Source organism: Lepidochelys olivacea (genome assembly GCF_965140295.1).
Source record: "Lepidochelys olivacea isolate rLepOli2 genome assembly, chromosome: 3".
Lineage (NCBI taxonomy): Eukaryota > Metazoa > Chordata > Testudines > Cheloniidae > Lepidochelys > Lepidochelys olivacea.
The window spans coordinates 69,711,730-69,732,481 of NC_140413.1; the positions used below are offsets into that span (position 1 = coordinate 69,711,730).

A 20,752-nucleotide genomic window follows, 5' to 3' on the forward strand; every position below is an offset into this window, starting at 1 on the left:
AATGATCTATCAATGACACCTGCTTTTTGAGATGCTCCCTTTGCCGTGTTTGGATCATAGTTATTTATTTTTAAAGCCAGAGTGCCCTGTGGGAAAATCAGTTTTACAGGGTTTTTTCCTGTTTATTGACCACAACCAGATGGCCTCTTGTTGATATGGTGACACTCAGTGCATAGGCCATAGTCATAGCAAATGTAAAAAGCTGTAGTAAAATTCTTCCTTTGACTCTGTTGTCCAAGCATCTCTGCTTGTCATGATCTGTCTAAAGAAAGATATTTGAATGGTGGTGGGATTTTTAATAAGAGGACTCAACTTTGGATCTGTAGTGTGCCCTGATGGTAAGGAAAGTATTAAAGGAACAGCAGGCACACTACACACTCTCATCCCCACTATAATTTTGAATGCAGGTTCCACATAGTGTCAACTGAAAAATCCAGTGCTCTGCATTATAGATTCCAGTGTAACCATGGAGCTGATTTAACTACTCCATCAAATTAGTTAATGTAAACTATGGTTCTAATGTGAGATCAGTAGATAATGACTTGGTACCGATATAGTCTAACTTTGAATTATTGACAACTTCCGTTTGTTACAATGAGTGCAACGGAAGTGCAAATTATGACCTGACCCTGAATATATGTTTGATTTATTACTGAATGTTCGTGATGGTGATAAAATCTGTTGGATGTCTCAGTCCACCAAAAAAATTCAATTTGTTTTGGAGTACAAGTTCAGGTTGATTCTAGAGCTAAGTAAAATTCAGCAAATTTCATTTGCAGAGGATCATATATATTTTAGATCCATGTGGCTTCATATCCTCCCCATTTTATTTGTTTTCCACATTTGAATGGGCCTACAATCTCAAAGCAAAAGTCAGTCAACCACGAACTGTTGATTTTGCAACAAAATTATCCCAAGGTGCAAACTTCTATATCAGCCCAGGTTCACAAGAAAGGTCTGTGAACTTTTCTGTGAATTTAGTATGAGTTTGGAGTTCATAACAAATTATGAAGCATGGTGAGTTTCACATGGCATGAGTTACAATGTGAACTTTAGTTGGTGCTTATTGTTTATCCCAAGTGGCACATCACTCCATGACTATTACTGATTTAAATTTTTCAAACCTGCGTAATAAAAATAATAAAATTTAATAGCTGATTGTTCTAGTATGACTGAAACACAGATTCTCTCTTCTTCCTCCCTAACAGAAAAGTCTTTACAAAATTAACCATAAATAAAGATCTGTTTATTCAGATCTGTATTTTATGCCTGATCTGTACTCTACATCTTTTATTTACATTTGTCAGTTTTTGCTGTCAGAGTTGACATTACATTCTATAAGATTTACCCTTAAAGGAAATTACAATCAGGGGCCCTGATCTTGTCCTCTTACCCAGGAAAAATTCCTCTTGAAGTCAACAAGAGTTTTCTTGGAGTAAGAAGTGCAGAAGCAGACCCTCAGTTTGGAGGAAAAGGAAAAGTTCTGTTGTACTTTAGGACACCAAATCGATTGCAAATGTGTGCTGGGAAGTGTAGCTGGCTTCACAAAACACTATACAGAACTATGCATGCCTGAAGTAGCTGGGCTCTAGAGCAAGCTATTTGTCTAGAAATTCTTTATAGTTCTTTATCCTCAGTTGATTTATTGGGCACCAGTCAAGTAAAAGTGAGACTTGTTTACCTTTCAAAACCAAGTCATTTAAAATGCTGGCAAGCCAATCCGATTCTCTTATCCTAAAAATGAAAGGTCACATGATGTGTTCATCGCTGCTTCAATAAACAAGAGTTTTATTGCAAAATGCTGTTTTAGTTTAGACTGCTATGTCTATATGTAAAGTGCTGTTTGCATTGGCTAGATGTTTGCATAGTATGAATAAAACTAAAGAAAGAAAATTCAATATAATTTTCATTAACGCTGAAATGCCCACTTCAGTGTTTGCTCAAAGATTTTTTTATTGTTTGTTTTAGTCAGATTAGTAATTGTGTTCAGCTGAGACTGTCAACTTCCATTGAAGTCCATAGGAGTTGCATGCATACAGCACCTCCACTGAAGTCAATAAGAGTTGAGGGCACTCAGAATCTTTTCAGGTTTTATATTTAAAATATAATAGGACAGCCCTGAGCCATATGTTCCTCCCCTTTTTCTACTTCCCTGGGCTTCATTACCTGTTACTCTGGCTCTTCACTGAAGCACTGTAAATGGTGATTTCCAAGTGCCATGGTTTGGATATTTCTGCAGCTATTGTGCAGTAATTATTAAATTGTAAAACCTACCTGTAAGGGTTTGGGCCCTTTGGGGTGTCACCTCATGTGCTGGGATTTAATTGAGTCAGACTGTTCTGCCAGCCTGGGTCCCCTTTACCTGGCCTTGCTGGGTGAGGCTCACAAGCCTTTTCCAACCAAGCACACAGGCAGGGCCACACCCAGCTGCACAGAGAGACAGAGATCTGCTTTGGAATGATTCAGCCTCAGGGGCTTGCCCCAACACCCTGCTGTCCATTCCCTTTAAGGGGTACAAACCAAAAGGTTTTATAAATTTGCCCCCTCCCTCAGTGTGGAAGGAGATATGCACAAATTCTTGCAGCCCCCCCCCCCCATTAGAAATTACAGAAACTGGTTCTGATAATAAACAAAACAAATTTTATTAACTACAAAAGTGAATATAAGAGATAATAGACAGAACAAAGCAGATTACTGACCAACTAAAGCAAAATCCGCAAGCTAAGCTCAATATACTTAAGAAACAGCTTACAAAATGTAATTTCTTATCCTAAATATTATTTTAGGCAGGTTGCAAAGTTTCTGTGGTTCAGAGTTCCAGTTATATTTTCAGACTGGACACCTATCTCAGTCTGGACTCCCCCCTTGCCTTCCCTTCAGGTTGCTTTAGCAGTCTCTCTTCTTGGGCAGACAGGCCATGAAGAGGAGGAGCCCCCTTTGCCTTATTCCCCCTCCCCCCTTAAATAGGATTTGTTTCCCAAACTTGACCCCCCCCTCCCTTCCAGTGGAAAGTTACAAGAAGTCCTAGGTAATGTTTAGTATCAGGTGACAAGACCACCTGACCTAGTAGTGTCACAGCATCCATGAGTCAGTGGCAGTATGGAGCATTGGCAGGAAGGCCAAGCCTTTTCACAGTCCATTGTCCTCGCTGATGGGCCAGCCGCCCTGTCTGGCTTTTCCATTGTAGTACTTGAAGTGTTAGCAGTGGGCATCACCCAAAGCAGCATAGTTGAAATACAGATACATAGTCAGTATTCCTAATTTCAGATACAGAAATGATAAAGGAATACAGATTGGATAATCACATTCAGTAAATCATAACCTTTCCAATGATATCTCACATGAGCCATCTTGCATAAAATATATCTCAGTTATGTCATATTCATATCATAAGTATATTTTCATAAAGAATATGGAGTGAAGTGTCACACTACCATTCCCACTTTACATTACAATTATTATTGTGCTGCTGGGAAGTACACATACCAATTATGCTAATCCTGCAAAGGAGCAGTCACCACAAATGGTGAGCTGCTACCACAGAGCAAAAATCAGAGAACTGGCTGGAACAGGGTAGAGCTAGGAATCAATAGTTCAAACAGTCTCTGAGTTCATAAGGGAACAAAAATACCCCTCTTTTACAGGTACACATCAATAGCCCCATCCCTGGTCCCAGCCAGCACTTACTTCATGACAATTCTTTCCCCTTGACCCTCATAAGATTCTATTTGTATTGTTGCCCTTTTTGGCCTGAGTGATTAGCCAATATTCTGGGCCGTGACGGGTTGCTTCTGTTAGCAGGAGAAACTGATGATGCAAGTCAGGTACTTCTGTAATTCAATCCTGTGTATCTACAAAAATGTACACAAAGCCCTGATTCCTTGAACACAATAGAAACAAACAGCAGCAGGCAGTTTCCTTGCTCAGCAATCCAACTCGATCGCCCCTGTAGGACGTGGTTTAGGTATATTTGTGTGGCAGCATGGGGAATGCCACTGAGTGTGCGTCACCTGCTCTGGGAATAAATACAAGACTTCAGCCTTCAGGACCTTCAGTCTTTTCATGAGCTACTTTTTGAGTTTAAAAAATAAATCCATCAATCTGAAAATGTGGGCTGTTTGATCCAATAGACTGGGTCATTTAAAAATAATTGGCTGCCAAAATTGAAAAAAAAACCCCAACCCTGCTCAGTTAAACTCTTAAATGATACTATACTCTGCCTTTTCTCCCCAGAGTTAGGGAGTAGTATTCACCTTCATTTTAAATTTCCTGCCTTTTTCTCAGTTTGTGACACAACTTTCTTTTGGGAAAGTTACTAATGGATGAATGTTTTAAATTGAAGTTTTATTTCTCTTTGATTAGGCATGAGTGAATTCTGTAAGTATATTTAATTCTTGCTATGATTTAATTAGTGTTCTGTGTCCACTTATGATTGCTGCTGTTATAGCTGCCGCATGGAGCAACAGCTAGAGTATCACTTTCAAAGGCCTTTTTTGTTTGCAACTATGTTCAGCTTTGGATGGGCATTGTGTAGTGAAGGAAGCTTGTGTAGGTGTCTAGAGACAGCCTGTCTTGTACAGTGCATGAGATGACCTTTCCTTATTGAACACTGAGGATACAAATAAATATTGAACAACTCTCCCCTCTGTGGAGCACCATGTGACCTGCTCACTGAATGAGACAGTGAACTGGCAGAAATAATAATATATTGTCTTGTAATTAAAGAATGTGTCGTAGTGAATGTGCACCTAGGGCAAAGGGAAGGATATGCAGTCAACCCTAACGTTGGCATTTTCTGACTTGAGTGCTTTCCATAGCAACCTTAATGCTGTTCTAACATTTTTTTACTTTTATTAATAGTAATAATTACTATTTAGCATTTGTAGCTGGTGTCATGGGTAACTTGGATGCTCCTCAGAAAAAGGAGAGACATACTGCTAACTCTGAGGGTTTACAGTTTACAATTCTGCAAATTCTAACTATTAAGTGTAGTTCCTATGACTGTGAGCCCATTGAAGTCACGGAATTATTCTTTTTGATGCCAGTGTGACTAATCACAATAGTTGGGACTATGCTGTGTAATAAGTGTTTGGAGGATGAGGCCCAGCGTTAGCTGAGACATGACATCAGGGAGATGTACTTCTAAACTTTTGAGGTGGCTTGTTTTCACTGGTTGTATTGCAAAAAAAGAGTAGTTGTTTGTCATGCTGTGATGCATGACTAGAAAGGGTTAAGCATCCCGCTAAATAAATAACCCTCAAAAGACATGTGAGGAGGTAATGATTGTGTTTTTGTGTATTTACATATATATGAGTAGGGTCCGACAATGTAATCAACAGTCCCTGTATATGCTGTAATTCTGATAATTCAGAGGTCAAAAGAACATCCTATCATTTAAATGAATTGTAAACACGGGATATCTCAGTATTCATCTCTCTTTGAAATGTATAGCAAACAGGGTGGATATAATCAATTTTTTTATTTAAATAGGTTTTTTCCTCAAAAAGCATTTTTATGAAAAAAAAACCTATCTCAAGATAGTTTTAATTAAGATACATTATAGCTCAAAGATATCTCATTATGGAATAGGGATTATAAATTCTAATTCCATAGTATGAGACAATATATTCATGTAATGTTTAAAAAAATTTTGTAAATGAGTTACAATAGTTCATGGATTAGGGACCCAATCTGATGGGGTTCCAGGGGCTACTGTATAGATTATTTAAGTTCATCTTTCTATCTCAGTGCTCAGTCTAGAAGATACCATGAGAGATGCTTAGTTTTGCAGTTCTCAAAGTGTGGATTTGTGTCTCCAGAGATAACATGCTTGTTAACAGCAAAAATGTTTTTCAATAAATAAATAATATATAGAGGTGAGAAATAACAGACCTCAAACCTATTGTTCCTCTGCAAATTTGTGTACACAAAGTCAATCCCTTATCTCTTTCTAAAAGTGCAAAGTTTCAAAAAGTTCATTGAATAGAAGATGGTTGGGGGCGGAAGAGATCTGGACAAGGAGAAGAAGTCTTGAGATAAATGTGAGAAGTGAGGGACAGGCAGTAGAAACAACAGGGAAACTGTTTGAGCAGCATATTCCAGAAGTCTTGAGGTCTTTCTGAGTGTAGCCTTCATTGATTTGAGATCTACCATACCATTCTCTCATGAGAAGGGAAAACCTATAATGGCAGCAGGCTGTAAAAGAGACCCAGTTCGGGAATATTTTAATGAAGTTCCTCTACCTGTGGATAAGACAGGCATGCATGCAAAATGCAAACAGTGCAGCAAAGAAATGCAAGGCCTGGTTGCCCAAATGAAACAACATCATGAGAAGTGTTCCTTCTCAGGAGGATGCTGCCTTGAAGATGATGAAAGGAACGTGTCAGAATATGCAGGATCTTCAGGTTGGTAAACTTTTTTATTTCATAATTCTTCCTTAAGGACTGCCTGTCTTCCTTCTGGGCTATTCTTGAATTCTCATGTTTGAGCAAAAAATATAGTTGTTACTCTATGGTACTATCTGTTTAGATGCAGTTGTGATAAAAAATAAATAGCTGAAATAAGCAGATCTTCCTTTTACAATTTCACCTTTAAAGTAGTATTGAGTGTCAGTGAATGCAATGAGTAATACTAAATGAGCAGTATGGTATTAATAAATAACTGCATTGACTTATTTTGTTTAGGAGAAACCATCCGCAACATACAATTCTGAAGACTATCCACCTTCAAGATGACCATCGTTTTCTATAGTTTCAGAGTTATCTGCCAATGATAGTGTTTCTGTCACATAGCCACAGTATATCACCTGTAGCAAAAAGAAAAAAACCCTCCATCATTCAGAAACAACCATAGATAAGTTTGTGATAAGAACCAGCAGATGACAAAAAAAGGTAATTGATGAAAAAATTACCCAGTTTGTTTATGGAACAAACTCTCCTTTTCATTTGATTGAGAACCCACACTTCATTAACATGGTTCAGTCATTAAGACCAGGATACAGTCACCCAATGGAACAAATGTCTCAGGCAAATTGCTGGATAAAGTGTACGAAAGAGAAATTGAGCAGTGTTGCAAAAGGTCTAGAGGGTGAAATTGTAAACCTGAGTCTTGATGGGTGGAGCAGTCTCCACAATGATCCTGTTGTATGTGCTTGTGTGACAACAGAAGAAGGGAATGTCTTCCTTACAGAAACAATTGATAGATCAGGAAATTCACACACAGCAGAGCACTTACAAGAAGTAGCAGTAAAAGCTATAACAAACTGTGAAAAAAAGTTCAAATGTCTAGTACACAGCTTAGTCAGACAATGCTGCAAATGTATACACGATGTGAAGAAATTATTTAGAAGAGAGTGAAGACATTGCCAAGCTAATAACATACTGTTGTAGTGCTCATTTGATGCATCTCCTAGCCAAAGACTTCAGTGTTCCAGAAATAAAGGCGAATGTTGTTGAAATTGCAAATTACTTCCATAACAACCACTTTTCAGCAGCTGCTCTGAAAAAAGTGGGAGGAACCAAGCTAACTCTCCCACAAGACGTGAGATGGAACTCAGCAGTGGACTGTTCTGAGCACTACATCAAGAACTGGCCTAATCTGATGACAGTTTGTGAACAAAATCCTGAAAAAATAGATGGCACTGTCACAGCCAAGGTTCTCAACATTGGGCTTAAGAGACGTGTTGAACACATGCTGAGTCCCCTGAAGCCTATTTCTGTAGCCTTGAACAAAATGCAGGGAAATCGCTGTTTTATTGCTGACGCTGTTGAAATTTGGAAGGCACTGAGTGAGATCTAAAAAGAGAAATATGCAAGGACAGAGTTAAATTACAAGCATTTAAAAAACGAATGGGACGAGCACTATCTCCAGCTCATTTTCTTGCAAATACTCTCAATACTCAGTAACAGGGTCAAACCTTAACTGCTGAAGACAAGGAGTTGGCTATGACATGGACATCCAGCAATCATCCCTCCAGAATGCCAACTATAATAAACTTCAGAGCTAAGGGTGAACCATTCAAGAAATCTATGTTTGCTGATGATGTTTTAAAGAAAGTCACACCAGTGACTTGGTGGAAGTCACTTAAGCACTTGGATTCAGAGACTGTTGAAGTGATAATCTCACTTTTAACAGCAGTAGCTTCTTCTGCCGGTGTAAAAAGAATATTTTCTTCCTTTGGACTAATTCATTCCAAATTGAGAAATCGTTTGGGACCTGAAAAAGCAGGAATGCTTCTTTTTCTTTTCCAGATTATGAAGAAACAGGAAAATGAAGGTGAAGATGACCGAGTTAGCTGCAGAAGTCAATATTTTAAGTTTCTCATGTTGACCTGGCTCACATAGTCGATTTAATTTTTTTAAAAAATATTTCATTTAACTATTTGTTAAAAACAATTTGAACAAAAACAAACCTGATTTTAAAAACTTGAATGTTTAACTAAATTCAAGAATTCATATGCTTGTTTTGTTAAAATATTATGTTTGTTATTGGAAAAAAAAATCCAGAATACATAACGTTGTTGTTTTAGTTAAATAAAACAATTTAAATGTCTGTCTGATGATATTCTCTTCTAATACAGCGTGGCAAGAAAATCCTCCAAATATTAATGATTAACCTGTTGAATTGGAGATAGTTCACCTCCAGATGACTTCATAAATATCTGCTTCAATTACCTTTGGTAAATGAAATAACCAAAGAATCATTCATTTTCTGATATAGCTGTAAAACTAATCTGAAAAGTTTTCAAAATTAAAAAATGTATAGTGTGTACCTTCTAAAAATAAAACCTACATCTATCTCTGAGTTGTGAAGAATATGTATTAAGGTTATAACAACCAACAAGAATGCACTTTCATGTAGAAATCCATGATTAAATTGAGTCTTCCTGACTAATGAGTTAAATCATGATTTAAATCAATTTGATTTAAATCAAATCCACCGTGATAGCAAATAATCTGTGAATTGTGGAGGAACAAGCAAATTGCCTTATGTTAATTCTGTAGCTAAATAATGGAGATGGACCTCCTTCAAAGTCATGCTAATTACCTTTTCAACTCCCAACTTTTCAAAAGACATGACATTGTATAAAAGATCCTTGGGTCCTGATTCTGTCATCTCAGATCTGCTTAGGCTTCATCAGGGTAGTTTTGAGTCACAAGACTGAGGTCCCAGTTATGCTGGTACACCCTGAATATGATATTTGGACATTGGACTATAACCTATGAACTATTGCTAAAAGAACTCTTTGTAACTACAAAGCTCACCATCTCTGCTATGAATCTGAATCTTAAGAACTGAATTCATGTCTGTATGTATATTGATCTTTTAACCATACTCTCTTATGTTTTTTAATAAATTTTAGTTTAGTTAATAAGAATTGGCTATAGCGTGTATTTGAGTAAGATCTGAAACATTCATTAACCTGGGAGGTAATGTGTCCGATCCTTTGGGATTGGTAGAACCTTTTCTTTTATATGATGAAATAAAATTTTCAGAAATCATCATATTTGACGTTGGTACCTGGATGGAAGTCTGAGGCTGGATTACTTTAAGGGAACTGTGTTGTTTGGACGTCTGAGTAACCAGTGAGGTAATAAAGAAGCTGTTTTAATGCTGACTTGGTAAATCTAAGTATTGGAATATCCACCAGCTTTTTGGAAATTGTCTGCCCTATTCTTTGCAGTTCACCCTAATTGAGTGACCACAGCTGGCTCCTCACTAGGACCCTGGTTACAAATGCTTTTTTGTTGTTGTCATTCTCTGTTTGACAAAACATCACAGGAGAAATCTGCTAAACTTAATAATCATTCTGTTAAAATGAGGAAGACTCACCCAAGAGGCAATTCCAGGAGGTAAGCACAGTGAGGGCTTGTCTTCACTACAGGGAGATTGACGCTGCAGCAGGAGTAGATCGGAGAGTGCTCTGCCATCGATTTAGTGGGTCTTGACTAGACCGGCTAAATCGACCTCTGCTGCATTGATTGCAGCAGCATCTATCTCCCAGTGGTGAAGATGAGCCCCGAGAAGAGTAAGGTAAGTCAACCAAAGAGTGTCTCCTGTCAATGCAGTGCAGTGAAGACACTGGGGTAAGTCGACCTAAGTTATATCTACTCCAGCTACATTAAGCAGATAGCTGGAGTAGTGTAACTTAGATTGACTTACCCTGGTAATGAAGACAAGCCCTGAGACAAAGCAGGACAGTGTTTGCTTTGTCGCTTATCACAATGTAATATGTGTAGTTTGATACTGGGATTCACTGGGACTGCAGAACATGTTCCAGATGGTCTCATTGAACTTAATAGTGAGAATAAATATGACAAAGGAAAAATGTGTGTAGTATTAAACACGTGTGTAATTTATCTGTTTTACTCAAACCAGATTGACGAGAGGCACTGCTAGCATAGTGCAGTCTATTTTGACATAGTCACTCCAGTATCATGGGTTTATAAAGTATATTTTTCAGGTAAAACAGAGCATAGCTTTTCTGCAGATCGTAAAGTTAAAATCATATCTATAAAATTGAATTGCATAATGGAATGGTTATAATCATTTTGCTTTGTAGCTAACTCACTGATTTTTTTTTTTAAATCCTGGAACTCGTTGCATTATGGCTAGTCTGTCATTGGTGACACTTTATATAGTATGATAGACATAGAGCTGTCAACAAGGTTTCATCTTGAGCACACATTATTAACAGATCTTGAAAATAATCCTCTATTATTAAGCTAGAAAGGTACCAAAATAAAATAAAAATCAGTACTTTTAGGAATTATTTGGCCAATAAACTAGCAGCTAAGGAGGATTTACATGACTTGTGGCCACCTGAGGCAACAGTTCACATTTGAATAAAAGTTCCTACACACATATAACAAACCATTTTATTGGCTCATTAATCTAAGTTGTTAAAGTCCCCAGTTCATATCTGCATCGTAGACCATGACAACTCCAAAGTTTATCAAGCCAGCATTAGTAATCGGATTTGAAATTATCTATCTATCATATTAAATATTTGTGAGCTGTTTAAAAACTATTAGGTCAGTGATCTGCATATTAAAAAGCCTGTGTCTGTTTTCACAATCACCTCCATGACCAAGCCTTCCTTGCAGTGAGCTGCTGTGAAAGCCTGTTGTTAGCTTGTATTTCCACCTTCACTAGCACCCATATATGCCTTCACACAAGACCTTCTCTGGTGTCATGGTGGAGGATGGCAAATGATGCTGCGGGAGGAAAGACACACTACTTTCAAAAGAGAGACTCATCTTCTTACCCCTCTCTCCCCAAGCCTTGTGGGTAGGGTGCACCCTTTTAAAAAGAAAAAAATACAAATTTGAGCCAAGTGAGATTGTGTTGTCAGTACCCCCCATTACAGCTGGCACTCTAGTGCCACCATTCTGACATGGAATTGTAGAAGACCAGAACAGAACCATGCAAGCACATCTCTATTGCTGCCAGGGTCTGCAGACATGGCATTAACCTTTTATCCAGTGAATAGGGCTGGATAACTCTCTCCCCAAAGTCTGTCAGCCCTGCTACTTGTGTTAGCCAGAGAGGGGCTGCTGGAGAGTGACTCCCAAGCTCTCTCCCACACTGAGTTTGCTGAGAGTTTTTTTTCCACATAGCCCCAGACTCTGCTGGCCTAAGGAGCATGAGCTTGATCTCTGGACCTAAACTCAGTTTTCTTAATTCTCCAGGTTGTACCATTGCTATATCTCCCAACTCCCTTCTGCACCTCCAGTTTTAATGCCATTGGGTATAAAAAGGAGATGCAGTTTCCAACTTTTTATCATGAGTATTAGTTTTTATCATGAGACACATGATATCTGGTATTTTTCTTAAAACTTTGGGCACTGAAGTCATATGGAAACACTAGAATTTCTGCTTTCATTAAAAAAAAATGTTTCTAGCCCTCAAAGTTGCAGAGATAAGCTTGGAAACATGAATCCTAAAAGTTGAAAAGCCACCATGCAAATAAAAAGAACTCCAAATTTATTATTTGTAAACCTTACGAATTTTAAGCTAATCTCAGGAGTTTTTGGGGCCTCGTTCATGATATTCAAATGTTAGGGGTTGCCAGTACTGGAAATGAAATGCACAAAGTTATGTGGTATGTATCGTACATTAGTGACACAGATGAACCAAAGCAAGGACATAGAATCAGAGAATCATAGACTTTAAGATCAGAAGGGATCATTATGATCATCTAATCTGACCTCCTGCACAACGCAGGCCAAAGAATCTCACCCACCCATCCTTGTAACAAACCCCTAACCTATGTCTGAGCTACTGAAGTCCTCAAATCGTGGTTTAAAGACTTCAAGGTGCAGAGAATCCTCCAGCAAGTGACCCATGCCCCACGCTGCAAAGGAAGGCAAAAAACTCCCAGGGCCTCTGCCAGTGTGCCCTGGAGGAAAATTCCTTCCCAATCCCAAATATGGCAATCAGCTAAACCCTGAGCATGTGGGCAAGACTCACCAGCCAGACACCCAGGAAAGAACTGTGACATTTTAAGTTGCCCTGAACTTGCTTCCTTAGGCCTAGAGCATGAAGGACATGAGTATCTCCCAGCACTGGAACTAGCCTTCCCTATCAGGCACTGCAGGTCTACAACCAACCATAAGCGATTCTTTTGCTTCCTCTGATCTGCCAGCCCCACCTGCCTGGTGTCAGCTGCTAGTTGGCTCCATGCCAGTTTTCCCATGTGTGTGCCTCAGCTCCTGATCTGACCACCTTACTCCTTAGTTGCAGCCTGACAAAGGAGTCAAGAACAGGTAGGCAAGGGGGGAGATGAGGCAGGAATACAGAGAGGGAGAAGAGGATGGGAGAGGTAACTGATAGGGGAGACAGGGTAAATCAGGACTGCATATTCTGCATACTTCAGAAAAGCCCCAGGCAGACAGACTTACTGTCCTAAAAGTTTCAGAGTAGCAGCCGTGTTAGTCTGTATTCGCAAAAAGAAAAGGAGGACTTGTGGCACCTTAGAGACTAACCAATTTATTAGAGCATAAGCTTTCGTGAGCTTTTTGTCCTAAAAGTTGTGATTTGTTCGACCTCCCAGCAGCCTGAGATCCCCTCTCCCTTTCCTGCATTGTCCACTTCCAAACAGTAAGAAACTAGCTAGTCCAAAGAGTTAAAAACCTGAGACCAAATACATCCCCAGTAAAGTCAATGGAGTTACACCAGAGAGGAACGTGGGCCCTAGGGATTAGCTAGTATCCTAAAGATTAGTATAATCTTTGGAGCCACTATATTTTATATGCCTGAGGTCATTGAATGATGCAGCACGTACCATAATATGTCACAGTACGTGTGCACAGTGGACAGTTTAACAATGGCATGCCCCCCCAATGTGAATTTCCTGAGTTGTATTTGTACGTTTCACAGGTCTTCAGATAACGCATAGGGGTATGTGTGTGCTGTGTGTGTGTGGGGGGGGAGGTACGCTGAGTGAGGGAAATGATCCAAGGGGTAAACATCTCGCATTAAAATAAATGCTTCATCTTCCTTTCAGAGTTTATTTTTAACAAAATATCTTTGGCTGCACCCCAGCATTGTTGCACTGGTTGGAGATGGTTATCGTATCAGGAAGTTCCCCCCCCAAACATATTCACATAGTTAGCCCTGCTCTCTCCCTTGTGAGCTGGCTTCAAGCAGGCTTTTGTTCCACTCCATGCACAGACTACAATAAAATGTTATTGTGATGTATCAGTAGCTTACTGGGAAGTGAGACAACTGATTATGTGATTTATTTATTGTAATTAAGTAATGGAGAAAGAACCTATAAGCCTAAACTTGTTTGAATCCATATTCATAATCGAAGCATTCAATTCATGCCCCAGAATCATTTGTCAATCTGGCCTTTTTTTTATGTTGCCTAGAGACTCTCTTATTTCTTTTGCTATTAAGTTACCTGAAACCGACACTAAGCTCTGGATCTCCTCCAAGCTGTAATAAAAGGAAATGTACTCCAGGCAGTAGGGCCAGCCATTACTTTACCTACAGTCTTAATAAAGGCCGTCTTTAGATCAGGTTGGACTTGTAAAAGCAGCAAGTTATTCATTGTTTAAACAAAGCTACAACTTTTTGTTTGTGGAGTTTTTAAATTTATGGCAGTGTTCTCACTGACTTTTTTTTTGTGGCTGTTTTGTTTACTGAGTTTGCCTAAGCACCTCAAGTGCTTTCAAAGGCAGACTGTGAAAGAAGAAATCAAGCTGTGTTCAAAGCTTCAGAGCAGTTAAACCAAAATGTACTGGATGGGAATGAGCCATTCACTTTTATGTGGGGAAAAATACCAGAGAAAACATTTGCACTTTGAAATATTTGAGTTCCGGAGTGGGTATGAACTTTTCCTTCGTTTGAGTTTAAAAAGGGGAAATAACAATTAACTAGCACTCTCCACATCTTTGAAGTGCTGTATAATCATTAACTAATTAATTTGCGATTGGGTTCTCCCTCCAGCAGTTCTGTGGGGGGAGAAGAAGGTTTCAACTTTTTTCATTACATGGAGGCTGTTTCCAAGGCCTTAACCACCTTCTTAGGAACATAGGAATTGTCATACCAGACCAGACCAATGGTGCATCTAGTAAAGTATCCTGCCTCCAACCAATGTTTCAGTTACATGGAGTAAAATTCCCATTGGGGAAGTTTCTTACTAACCCCAAGAATGTACTTAGATTGTAAGATCCTTGAGGTAGGAACTCCCTTTTTGTTCTGTGTTTGTACAGGACCTAGCACAATTGGACTGTGGTCCATGACTAGGACTTGTAGGCATTACGTCAATACAAATAATAAATAATGATTAATCGTTGGCTTATTCCTTTCCAGTTACTGAAGGCCACCAGTAGTCACTCAGTGCTAGAAGTGTTCACTTCTTCTGTTGCTAGATTTACCAGTGCAGTTTAATCTGCTCAGTCACAGTAAAATAAACCTGATGGATTCCTGAAAAAAAGAATATCCAGGCCAGGCTAAAACATCAGTTTGTACTTATTAACTACTGGTGGCTTTTGGGTGGAGGAATTGTGATTCTCAGTGGAAGAGTGGGTGGTCTAGTACATGATTGGGTTGTTAATTACTTGTCTTTTGGAATTGTGATGAAATAAAACGTATGTTGGACAGTCTTCCAACATTCTTGTTTTACAGTTCTTTAAGGTCTTTCACTTACTCCTCACATTCCTGACACTAATTATTTTACTTACACACTCAATTCCTTTTATGCTGATATTTTCTAATTTAGTTTATTAGGGTTACAATCTTAGCAAACTTCCTTATTTTCAGGTTTCAGAGTAGCAGCCGTGTTAGTCTGTATTTGCAAAAAGAAAAGGAGTACGCCACAAGTATTCCTTTTCTTTTTCCTTATTTTCGTTCTTCTTTATTGTACTGATGAACCTATTAATGTATGATTACACTTTGAACCTTCTTTTAAAACACATATCCCAGTGCCTTCCTTAGGAGCAGCAGCTGCTCCCATTTTTTCTGTTGTGTTCTCATTTTAAAGTCTGTCAAATGATAATCCAGTTGGGTGCAATTAAAACTGAACAACGTTCCTCTCTTGTCATTTTAATGTAGACTTTTATTACCCACTTACTGGGAAAAGCTATTTTCCTAATTAAAAAAAATCTTATTTTAAAGTCAGCTCTTACTTTCCTTTTCTCCTATCCCCGGAAACTGTACATCATTTCTGCATCTTCCTAATTAAAACTTTCCTGTTCCGTGTAGCCATCAAGGGACCTGACCCCAGTTGAACTGTGGATTGGCTTCTGATAGATACTGTGTTAAACACTGATTATATGGGTTAGGGATTAGTAAGGTAGTAAAGGTTTCAGAGTAACAGCCGTGTTAGTCTGTATTCGCAAAAAGAAAAGGAGTACTTGTGGCACCTTAGAGACTAACCAATTTATTAGAGCATAAGCTTTCGTGAGCTACAGCTCACTTCCTCAGATAAGCTATTACCAGCAGGACAGTGGGGTGGGAGTAGGTATTGTTTCATATTCTCTGTGTATATATAAAGCCTGCTGCAGTTTCCACGATATGCATCTGAGGAAGTGAGCTGTAGCTCACGAAAGCTTATGCTCTAATAAATTGGTTAGTCTCTAAGGTGCCACAAGTACTTCTTTTCTTTTTAAGGTAGTAAAATAAGTGATGTTAGGGGGCTTATTCCTTCACCCACTTACTTCCCTGGTCCTTCTCACATGAACAGAGAGCAACAATACCCGAAGTCCAAAGGTGCAAACAATTCGATGTTTATTGGGGTGAACTTCCAGCAAGCATGATTCCAGTTTCCTTCCTTAGTATCCTCCTTCCCAGCTCTGACACCACAGAGCCTTACACCTGTGTCCCTGTTCCCATTCCTACCCTTAGCCAAACATGATTCCAACTTCCTTACTCCCATTCCCTGTTCCCATTTCCCCCTTTAGCAAAACATGATTCCAATTTTCTTACCCCCATTCCCTGTTCCCATCTCACACACCCACATGCCCACCCACACCCACACCCAGTCACTTCCTCATTGACTACAGATTATATAGTTCTGCTTAGCTATACCTTAACCAATCATTTTCCTGAAATTTAACTAACCAATCCTAACACATTGTAACATGATTATGTAACCAATTATATCCCACCACCTCAATTAGTTTACACCCAGCAAAATTAATTATACAGCAGACAGGAACAATCACAGAACCAGACAGAGATTATACAGACAAACAACAGCAAAGTGGGAACTATAATGACAAAACAATGCAGAAGTGAGGATTTCACATCCCAGCTATTGATAAGTGAGTTCTTGCCAGACAGGATGCTATCAAACTAGTTTCCTTTTACATTTTCTAGGCACTTCCCTTTCTCTGGAGGTGATAGGAATACAATCCTGTCCTGATAGTGCCTAACAGCCCAATAGCACCTTATTTCAATGTGACTAGTTTGGAATGTGAGGATGTGACCGTTCGCTTCCCAGCTTACGGCTGCCTCTGCTGCTTAGCCAAAGGCCTGAGCCTAAGCACAGGGCCACAAACTGTCACAGTAAGAGAAGGCCCTTACACTGGCAGACAGTGGTTTTGATTCTTTCTTTTATACCTCTATCACTAGCCAAGTGATAAGAATACACCTAAATTCTTAGAGTATAGGCCTTTACAGACAGGCCTGAATATCTATATCCTAACAAGTGATATCTGAAAGACTGAGACATTTGTTCCTAGTTTATAGGCAGTAAGGGATTGGCTATCACATATGTTAACTCGAGTCACTTGTCGTGACTAGTGAAAACCATCCGGTTTTCAATCAGGCAGTTCAGATTTCTGCTTGTGTGTCCGGGTGCCATTGGACAAGCCACAATGTCCATTTTTTAAATCTGTGGCAACCCTAAGCAGAAGGAAGGAGACAGTGTAGCAGCAGCAGCCATCCCTGCCTCCAGGACCAGGCTGCTTGTGTGGCTCGTGGTGGCGCATGGCATGCAGGGGTGGGGCCTTGGGGGAAGAGGTGGAGAAGGAATGAGGCCTCAAGGGAAGAGGCAGGGCAGGGACAGGGCCTCAGGTGTCTAGTTACAGTCATTAGAAAGGTGGCAACACTAGATGTGACATATCTGTCATTCTTTCAAAGGGGAGCTGCTGACATAAACATCAGTCTTCTAGTGCTTATTTCTTTTGCAAGACTTTACCACTGTCTTTATAATGATTTATAGTACATTTGCCATACCGTGTGTTTTTGGAAGGGTGTTTAAGGGGATGTGTTAGTAGTGGAATTGAAAGTCCTCAATGGTTGTCCAGTGGAAAAGACAGAAGCAAAAAACTGATTAAGTTCTACTGTAGAATTGTAATGCAGAGCTGGATCAGAGTTTGCAAGAAGCAAAAAAAAAAAAAAAAAAGTTTATTGTAGACTTATATTATTGCAACAAGGTGTTGTCTCAAGGCTGGTGCCAATAAATCCAAATGAAGCAGAAAGCAGGAGAGGAAGTAGGCAGTTGCAACACACACACACAATATAAGGGAAGTCCTGTTATAAAATGAACATGTAAAGGTTTATAGTAGTTTGCAGCTTTAAACAGTAGGCTTCCCAGACAGAGGTGTGGACAGACCAATATGAAGAAAAGAAATGCCGGGCGTAAGTTTTAATGAACACTATGTATTAACCAGTGATCTACAAAAATCAGTATTTTCTCTTCATTCACAGCATGGCCGTACCCCTCTACATCTTGCTGCCTATAAGGGGCATCTCCGTGTTGTGCAGATTTTGCTGAAGGCAGGCTGTGACCTGGACATTCAGGATGATGTAAGTAGATGCAACCACTGTTCTACCAAGGGGCCTGCTCTTCCAATCAATGATTCAAATTCTGAACAGAGCTAGAGTTTTGCTTCTTAAAGGTGGGGATGAAATTAGAACAGAATCAGTCTCCCACCTATTCTAACTTTGAAGCATAACAAGTAAAACTGTATCAGAGTCATAGTAAAATTTAGAGTTTTAGATGAGTAGCTTGGTCCTTACTTTCAAGCTGTAGCAGAGCATTAAAAGATGCCTTTCTACTCCAGGCCTGAGTGAGTAGCAATAGAGGATGTTGCCTGCCATTTGGTACATACATGGAAATATGAGCTCATTTGTGTCACACGAGAGTCCCATTGAAACACTTTACGTGATATAATCTGCCAGAAATATTTGCAACAGAGAGGACTTCAAAAGGCAGAAGCTCTTCTCCAGAGAGCATAGGAAAATGAGCAATTGGCTTGAAGTACTGTACAGTACCACAGCAAATTGGCTACCAGTGTAATGCTTGTGGTATGAGTTATTCCCTGTGTCTCATAACCTGGTATGATAAATGAATAGTGTAAGTTATTTGTGATCATCCTTACAATTAGCAAATGATAGTTTTCAAAAAGTAAATCATTGGTATTTCTCAGTTTTTCTATAAAAACAGTGATAATGCTAGAGATGAATGCTAGAGAAAACGTTGCTTAGATGATGAGACATTGGAATTATTTGCATTATCAATTTGCATTATCTAACAAACAAGGAGTTAGGCTGAATTGTTTTTAACAGATTGAAATAAATTTGTCCAGATTCATTGTTGACTCCCGTTCACAGACTGTAATTTTGCCTCTAATTTCTTCTGTGGTGCTCCAACTCAGGATAGGAGTAATGACCCTGCTCCCAGGAGACTTAACATTGTTACTTGTGTCTCTGACCCAAGAGGTCTATTCTACAAATGCTGCAGCACTTTGATGAAGATGCTCTAAGCTGATGGGAGAGAGCTTTCCTATCAGTTTAGTTACTCCACCTCTATGAGAGGCAGTAGCTACATCGGTGAGGGAATCTCTCCCACTGACATAGTGCTATCTACAGGGTGCGGGGGAGGGCGGAATTTAATGTCAGCGTAACTATGTTGCTCGGGGTGTGGATTTTTCATACCCCTGATCAATGTGGTTATACTGAAGTAAGTGTGTAGTGTAGACCTGACCTGAGTGATGTCCGCATAGTTGCACTATTTAGGTCACTATTTAGTGGTCAGCAAGGCCATGTGCTATGGTGCTTAGAATTCAGGACTAGGCATTAAGGGCCAGATATTTAAAGGTGTTAGGTGCCTGAATATGCAGATAGGTACCTAGTGTGATTTTTTTCAAAAGCACCTAGGTGCCTCTAATTCCCATTGGGTGCTTTTGAAACTCCCGTTACGCACCTATTTGAATCTTTAGGTGCCTAAATATCTTCAAAAATCTCACTATTAAACAGCTGGGTTCTATTTCCAGCTGTCACTTGACAGTGAAACTTAGGATAGTCTCTGGTAGGCTTGTAACGTTGATTTTTCTGCAACCGCTCTTGTACTAAGGGAGTTGCTCTTGAGTCAGTAATTCCATTTCCTAACCTCTCATTGCTACAGTTTGCATCTCTGTAAAATAGGGCTAATACCTGCTATACGGATGTATAGGGAGGCTTGATTAATTCATATTTGTCAAGTGTTTTTAGATCCTCCCCATGAATGGTGATGTGCACAGTAAGTGCAGAGTATTGTTGTTATAACAAAATTACAGAAAGTATATAAGTACAGTCAGCTTTCCTGAAGTAAAGTAACTACTCTGAGAATCCAAGTTATGCCAATTATTTGTTTACCAGGTGGGATTTTTTGGGGGAAAAAAGAAAATGAACTATTTTCTCAGTGGGACTTGCATTTTTTGAATGCTGTTATCACAAAATCTGTGCTATATGTACATCTAACATTGCATTCTGAAGAAAGTGATAAAAGTAGGCATGCTGGGAAAATTGTAAATCGGAATTTATCATTACATCAGCCAAAGAGTGAGTCTTACTCCTCTGCAGATATATTCAGTTCATTCACTTTTCCTGTAACTTTCTCCAAGTCCTAGTTCACCACAGTGTGTTGCTGTACCAAGCACTGTAACTAATTTTAATAACAAACTAGAAATGTGGTTATGTTGTAAAGCCTATGTTCATAGAATTGAATTCCATTTTTGGATCCCCTTATATTATACTGGATATCTCCTCTGGATATAATGAGAGCATCAAGAATTGTTGCGCATTCTGAGAAGTGCCGTTTTGATTTGTTTCTTAGGGAAAAGAGGGAAGGAGAATAAAACTCCCAACTTGGGGATTATCACAGGACTGTCTGAGATGAAATGTGTTAGCTAAAATATGTCTGTTTTGCTTTCAGATGGTAAAAAAAGATTCCTGCCTATAAATTCCTGTTGTACAATCCATATTTGCACACTTTTTACATGCATCACACAGAGATGCTTCTATTGCTTTTCAGTCA

General features: G+C 39.2%; 1 protein-coding gene across 6 annotated transcripts in view; it reads left to right on the forward strand.

The window, feature by feature from the left end:
• Positions 1-20,752, forward strand: part of ANKRD6 (ankyrin repeat domain 6) — a 165,000-nt gene that overhangs the window by 115,964 nt on the left and 28,284 nt on the right. For 4 of the 6 annotated variants that reach the window (XM_084623140.1, XM_084623141.1, XM_084623143.1 and 1 more), the window contains one exon: positions 18,163-18,261. In XM_084623140.1, coding sequence (XP_084479266.1) covers positions 18,163-18,261 — 99 coding nt within the window. Of the gene's footprint in view, positions 1-18,162; positions 18,262-20,752 lie in introns of those variants that run through there. The other 2 variants (XM_084623139.1, XM_084623144.1) reach the window with 1 other exon arrangement.